At 33.7% G+C, this 6,057-nt stretch overlaps 1 protein-coding gene across 1 annotated transcript; it reads right to left on the bottom strand.

The window, feature by feature from the left end:
- Nucleotides 1–1,082: 1,082 nt before the first annotated feature.
- On the bottom strand, nucleotides 1,083–5,759 carry LOC132171222 (MLO-like protein 12). The gene is made up of 14 exons (XM_059582486.2): nucleotides 5,500–5,759; nucleotides 5,345–5,402; nucleotides 5,108–5,265; nucleotides 4,905–5,021; nucleotides 3,863–3,923; nucleotides 3,395–3,483; nucleotides 3,221–3,295; nucleotides 3,015–3,103; nucleotides 2,879–2,928; nucleotides 2,732–2,772; nucleotides 2,287–2,460; nucleotides 2,013–2,048; nucleotides 1,767–1,895; nucleotides 1,083–1,633 (listed from the first exon to the last, which is right to left on the bottom strand). The coding sequence occupies exons 1-14, from the start codon at nucleotides 5,635–5,637 to the stop codon at nucleotides 1,295–1,297; spliced, it is 1,554 nt and encodes a 517-aa protein (XP_059438469.2). The 5' UTR covers nucleotides 5,638–5,759; the 3' UTR covers nucleotides 1,083–1,294.
- Nucleotides 5,760–6,057: the final 298 nt, after the last annotated feature.

Raw genomic sequence — 6,057 nt, 5'->3', positions numbered from 1 at the left:
TATGTCACCCCATCCTTTAATTAGCAAAACTAATGTCCTTAAAGCAACAACAAATTCTGAATAATATTACATTTTGGAGAATGCAAAGTGGCAAGCACCACCCCCATAAAATCACGTATAATCACTCTTATGCCCATCTTCTTATTTCATGTATCTACCGCCAGGGATGGAACCAAGAAATTTAATGGGAGGGGGCCAGCCAATTTGTTTTTTTCTTCGGTTCTTTATAATTTTTTTTATTAAAAAAATATATTTTTTTGTTGTTTTTTATGAACTAAAGACTATTTAAAGGCCAAAAAAGTGGGCATTTAAAAGTAAGCGCCAAAAATAAAAAAATTAAAAAATAAAATAAAAAATAAAAAAACTTAATGGATATGGCCCAAAAAAATTAAAAATAGAATCAAAATTTTTTATTGAATAGGGCCAAAAAATTAAAAATAGGACCAAATTTGGCCCTATTTTACTTTTTTTTTTTAAAAAAAAAAAAATTAGAATTTTTTTTCTTTTTTCCTTATTTTTGGGACGGCCTGGCCTATGCTAGTCTCCCCTAATTTCGTCATTGTCTACCGCAGCATCCCAATTTACCTTCACTAGTCCCCCGAGCCTTCCAGCAATGGCACACCATTATATATTAACCTTCATTCTTATGCGGTTCGACCTGCGCATCTTCTTATTCTTGAAGTGATTCTATAACCTTACGTACAATTTGACTTGGATGACCAAAATCCCCCATAGAACAAAGAATTTCTTCTAAACCACAGGTTCCATGCAACCACTGGTATTTATATATCTTTGGATTAATTGGCTCCTTAAAAACCATAACCTTAACTATTTTCATCCACGGGTGAGTCCAAGTTATTTGCTAGTTGTTCATTCTCTAGTGAGCCAATGACCCACTTAGCGTTCAATATTTCTGGATCCCCTTTAAAAAAAAACGAGTGCAGGAAAAACTTTTTGCTCAAGTAATCAAGTTCTTTCCTGTTAACAAAATAAGAACTTTTTTCATCAAAATGAAATAAGAATGAAAAATTCCTCTCTTATTATCTGTTGTGTTAATTACTAAAAATATATAACCAATGACATAAGCTAGTAGAAATCTATTAATCATAGAAAAATTGAAAAAATACAAGGTGAAGACATGGCCCAAAAATGTCAGCAGTGGAGTACTTAAGAAGCATCCAAAACGGCATCGTCTCCTCCATACATATATATATATATATATATATACATATATATATATATATATATATATATATAACTGTAATAACTACTGTACAGCTATGAGCTAGCTGGCCTATTTTTCTTTCACTACATCAAAACCATGAAACGAGCCTCCCATGACTTTTTGCTTCTCCTCCGGTTGTGATCTTCCTCCTACAATTCCCTTTTCTTCATCCTCTACTCCAACTGCCACGTACTCAGCGTCTGATGGGGAACCAGATTCTACTGAGATTGTTGCTTCAAGAGTATTGAACGAAGGTGAAGTGTCGACCAAAGAAGTCTCAAGGGAGGTGTCTAGTGAGTAATTGTTCGTGTTCCTCAAAGCAACGTTTTTCTTGGCTTTCACTCGCCATCTTTTCAGCCCATTAACAACACCCTCTGTGAAAACATCTTTCCTCATTGACGTACCCATCTGTTGCAGGTTTCAGAGGGTGAAAAAAATTTCAAGGAAAATGATAGGAAATTTAAAATCTTGATGTGGGTGTGTGATTTAATTTGCCAAAACTTCTCATATAATTAGTTGTAGGGTTTGAATATAAATTTACCTGTGTGACAAGAGCATAGAGAGGGAGTGTGACATAGCCACAAAGGACTTGTACAACTACACCCATGGCTAGCCTTATGATAATATCTTCATTTTCTTTGTGGAAGCATGACCTAAAACCAAATTTGTACTGTAATTTGAAGCAAGTAATAATAATTAGACAATGAATATTATTATTCCCCTTACTTATAATATAATAGAATGGTAGAAATTAATAACAATAAACTTAATTAATTAGGATGCTTACCCAAGTCCATGCAAAGAATGCTAGTTGAAAGGAATTCTGCAAAGCCCAAAAAAAGTTTCTTTTATTAGAATAAAGTTTACCTTCTTGAAATAATTTCATTACCAATTCTGAAAGAACAACGGAATTGGATATTATTGTGGGGAACTTTAGCATATTAGAAATCACCTTTTCTTGGTAAAATTTGGTCAAAAGATCTGCAGTCTTGTTTAAATCTAAAGGGTCAAAAGAAATTGTTTTTCTTTAGATTAAAGATGAAGAAGGATTGAAGGATGACCTGAAACAATATGAAGTGGATAAGGTGGAGAAGCAGTTTGGGCCAACCAAACCAGAAAAAGTGGTCGCTTGGTCTCACAAGCAATGTTCCTCTAACAACCTGAGATTTCTCATGGCTATCTAAGCACATCTTGGTTATAATGCCCTGTAACTTTGTTCCCACAATCAACAGCATCTGCAAAAACACAAATCACCTTAATTTACAACACTTTTAGTTTCACCGAAAGCAATGCTCTATACGACATTTTTATCTCATCCTATCTATTTTACCGGACTGAAATATGACAATGTTCATCAGTCTCTAGATCAATCTCGTTAAAAAAAAAAAAAAAAAGGTTCAAACACTAATGGGCATTACCACGTCAATTCAGTGAAATTGAGGTGAGAGGAAAGTGTATTATATCGCATTTCTCTTGTTCTTGTACTTGAAGTAATGATTTACTCACCACTAATGGAAAGAAGGGAAGCCAATAGTAACTGCGAAATACTGCAGAAATAGAATAAATAATTTAGCTAGTCAGCATTCCCAAGCTTAGTAATTAATTAATCTAAAGATTTATTTATTTAATTTAAATGAATTCAGTTTAATTTACCGTGTGCGTTGAAGAATAGGAAGAACACAGTAAATATCCAAATCCACCAACTGCAGAAAAAAGATGCCCCAGAAAAATTATTCACATGCATATCAATGTGTTATTATACAGTGCAATTGTTTGTATGCATGCTTACCGTATTCCCACAACCACACCAAAATCTTTTTCCATGGCTCTTCTTATATATTTCTGAAAATCAAAGTTACTTCCTTCTGCAAAGTGGGCCTAGAATATTGGTAGCAGAAGAGAGCAAAAATTATTAATACTTTTCACCCTTAATCAAGAAAATTACCATGCATGGGACTAATTATATATAAATAATGGATTGGTTGCAAGCAATACCGTAATGAATCCATGTCTGAGAATGAAATAATCCACTTTGTAAACAGATTTAAAGAATTGCCGAAGAAAACAGGCCTGCAAAACATAGAAAAATTATATCATGACATTGAGCCTTCTGTTGATTAAGGAATAATAATGTTTGAAATTGGTCATGTTTTTCATTGAACTAATTACCGGCCAACGAAGAAATCGGTGGTCACTCCAATACTTCAGATGCCTCTTTCCGAATGATGTTTGATGGGTGAGCTGAAACCTTCGTGGGTCTACATTATTTATCATGTAAAAGTAAGAAAATAATTATTCATAAAATAAAAAACAGAACAAGACATATCGAGTCTGCATGTGAGAAGAATATGCAAAAAATCGATATACACAATTGATTAAAAACATTATAATTCTTCATTGGTTATTAGAATATTAATTAAAATAATTTAATTTATTATTTTATAATTTTTTTAAAATTGACTAACTATTTGAATGTCTTCAATAATTTATTAATATTAATCATTCCTGTCCATAGAAATCATTTTCCATTTGTCGTACGTAGTTTCTGGATACCATAGTAAAACAAGAACAATAGGGTCCACAGAGACTGTTGCAACGGACGAGATTCTGGGTAGATTCATAGCCGTCAAAGCTTACCATTTGAAAATTGATATTCCAATGATCTGGTCTCTGCCTCCCAAGACTCCCACCTCCTCATCTGTAAAGATAAATTCAACAAATAAAATTCAACAAAAGCCATTTATGTCGAGATTAATGTTATATACCACCTCAATATTTGTAGAGTAATACCTATAGAAAATCGCGACACCAAGGAACCTTAAACAAGCACCGGGAAAAGATGCGCTGATATGGGTTATTTTTTTACACAATTTGATGATATAATAGTAAAAATCAACACTTTCTACGAAGAAGAAAAAAAAATTAAAAATTAAAGGCTAATTTTTTTTTGTTATATCATCCCAATTGTATAATGATCGTATAATAAACTACTAAATAGCATTACTTATATTCTACGGTGTAATGTTATTACCATACAAATATCCTAATAAAGCTAAAAGCAGAAAGGTTTAACAACTAAACCATACAATGTACGCTTTAAAGGATATTTGTGGGATGTTTGTGTAATATATATATACAGTAGGGTCTAGTAATTATTGTGTGTATATATATATTAAAAATGTTAAAAATTATATTTTTATCCTAAAATATTAATGTGACAGTTTTAACTAATACTCGAAATTTTTTTTTTTTTAACGATAATTAACCATGTCAGTAAAGTGGGATATTTGTAAGATTTTAGTGTGGTGAATAGCATTTCAATAATGTCCAACACCAGGGGTCCCGCTTTCCCATTAAAAATCTCTGTAGAACGGAAAGTTGAAAAGTTGTCAAAGTTCACACTTCGGGAAGTTTGCAAGAAAATTTCCTAAATGTAAAAGTCAAAACTAAATTAACCAGGGGTCCAGCTTTCCCATTAAAAATCTCTGTAGAACGGAAAGTTGAAAAGTTGTCAAAGTTCACACTTCGGGGAGTTTGCAAGAAAATTTCCTAAATGGAAAAGTCAAAACTAAATTAACCAAACCATCAAATTCCCCGCACCCACTCTAGAAGGTGATGGAAGAGAAAAAGCAGCTCAGAAAGTGAAGCTTTTAAGGTACTGTAAAGCCATGGAAATTACCTTGGCCATTCCAAGGCTGAAAGTAAGGACAGAGGAGAATATATGGAAGACACCCAGCATAAAGATCAAGTATTGAAGCTCCTGAACGCCTCCCCTTGACAACAACGACACCTTTCCCTGCTCATCAATGGAATTTGAACTTCAATTAATTTGTCACATGAAACGACGTTTCGCTTTTCAATATCTGCTTAAACAATTCACACCTGCTCTGCACATTTTGTTTCTTCCTCTACATCAGCTGCAGTCGTATAATCACTGCAAGGAAGAAACGTTTCACCAACATTCTTTGGAATACAAGTTTTTGCTATGCGCCTTTCGCTTACATTCAGCAACAATGATATGAATCCCAAAAGCATCAATTCTGCAGAAACAGAGAATACATTAAGAAAACAGTAGAAAAAACCCATTAAACATTGAACCCCCATGTTCAGAATTCTCACCTGACTTGATCTTGTCAAGAGCCTGAATGAGAGATTTCCTCCTTTTCTTGGTAAAATACTGCTCAAAAGATCAAAAGATAGATGGGTTATTACTAATTATACATAGTTATACTTATACCTCCATGATTTATCAAAGTTCTTCCATGCAACTGTACCTTGCCGAGACGACAGAGCGATTTCTCAATAAGAATGGAGATTAGTATCAAGAAGAAGCACACAATCGCCACAGCCCACGTCGGCGTTATTTGAAGTGTGCGTTCAACTGCTGTCGTCGTCACCTCCTCCTCTGCCATTCTTCTCCCTCTCTGTTTCTCTCAGGTCTGTGAAGTGATTTGAGGAGGCTTTGAAACTTGTATTCCTGCTGACTGTAAGTCGTTACTGGAACAACCGCGGGTTACTTCTAATATACGTGGGGTTATCACATCGTCTCTCAACCACATTTTAGTCAAAATATTTCAGCCTCGTTCATCACTTGGTGCGTCATCTAAGAAGACTATTTTACAAACGCAACAAAACTGATTTTTGAGTTCCCAACTCTTGCTTTTTACCTTCTATTTTATTTGAATATTTTATATATTGAACGCCACATGTTGAAGAAGAATTTTAACCCACTCGTGAGTGATAATTCATTTTATTTTTAATTATTTTTTGATTATTTTCATAATGAACGGATAGATTAACCGCTAAATTTATGTAAGGTTTAGATAAGTTCA

This window comes from Corylus avellana, chromosome 1 (assembly GCF_965113065.1).
Source record: "Corylus avellana chromosome 1, dhCorAvel1.hap1.2, whole genome shotgun sequence".
Lineage (NCBI taxonomy): Eukaryota > Viridiplantae > Streptophyta > Magnoliopsida > Fagales > Betulaceae > Corylus > Corylus avellana.
The sequence above is the reverse complement of the archived record's forward strand: the minus strand, read 5'-3'. Positions and strand labels throughout refer to the sequence as shown.

Bases quoted from the DNA above. Each gene is read 5' to 3' on its own strand.
- LOC132171222 (XM_059582486.2), bottom strand. From the start codon at position 5,637: ATGGCAGAGGAGGAGGTGACGACGACAGCAGTTGAACGCACACTTCAA. The intron at 5,266-5,344 runs GTGAGAATTCTG...CTGTTTCTGCAG, and splicing joins TCTTGACAAGATCAAGTCAG to AATTGATGCTTTTGGGATTC. The intron at 3,484-3,862 runs GTAAGCTTTGAC...TAAATAATGTAG, and splicing joins GGAATATCAATTTTCAAATG to ACCCACGAAGGTTTCAGCTC.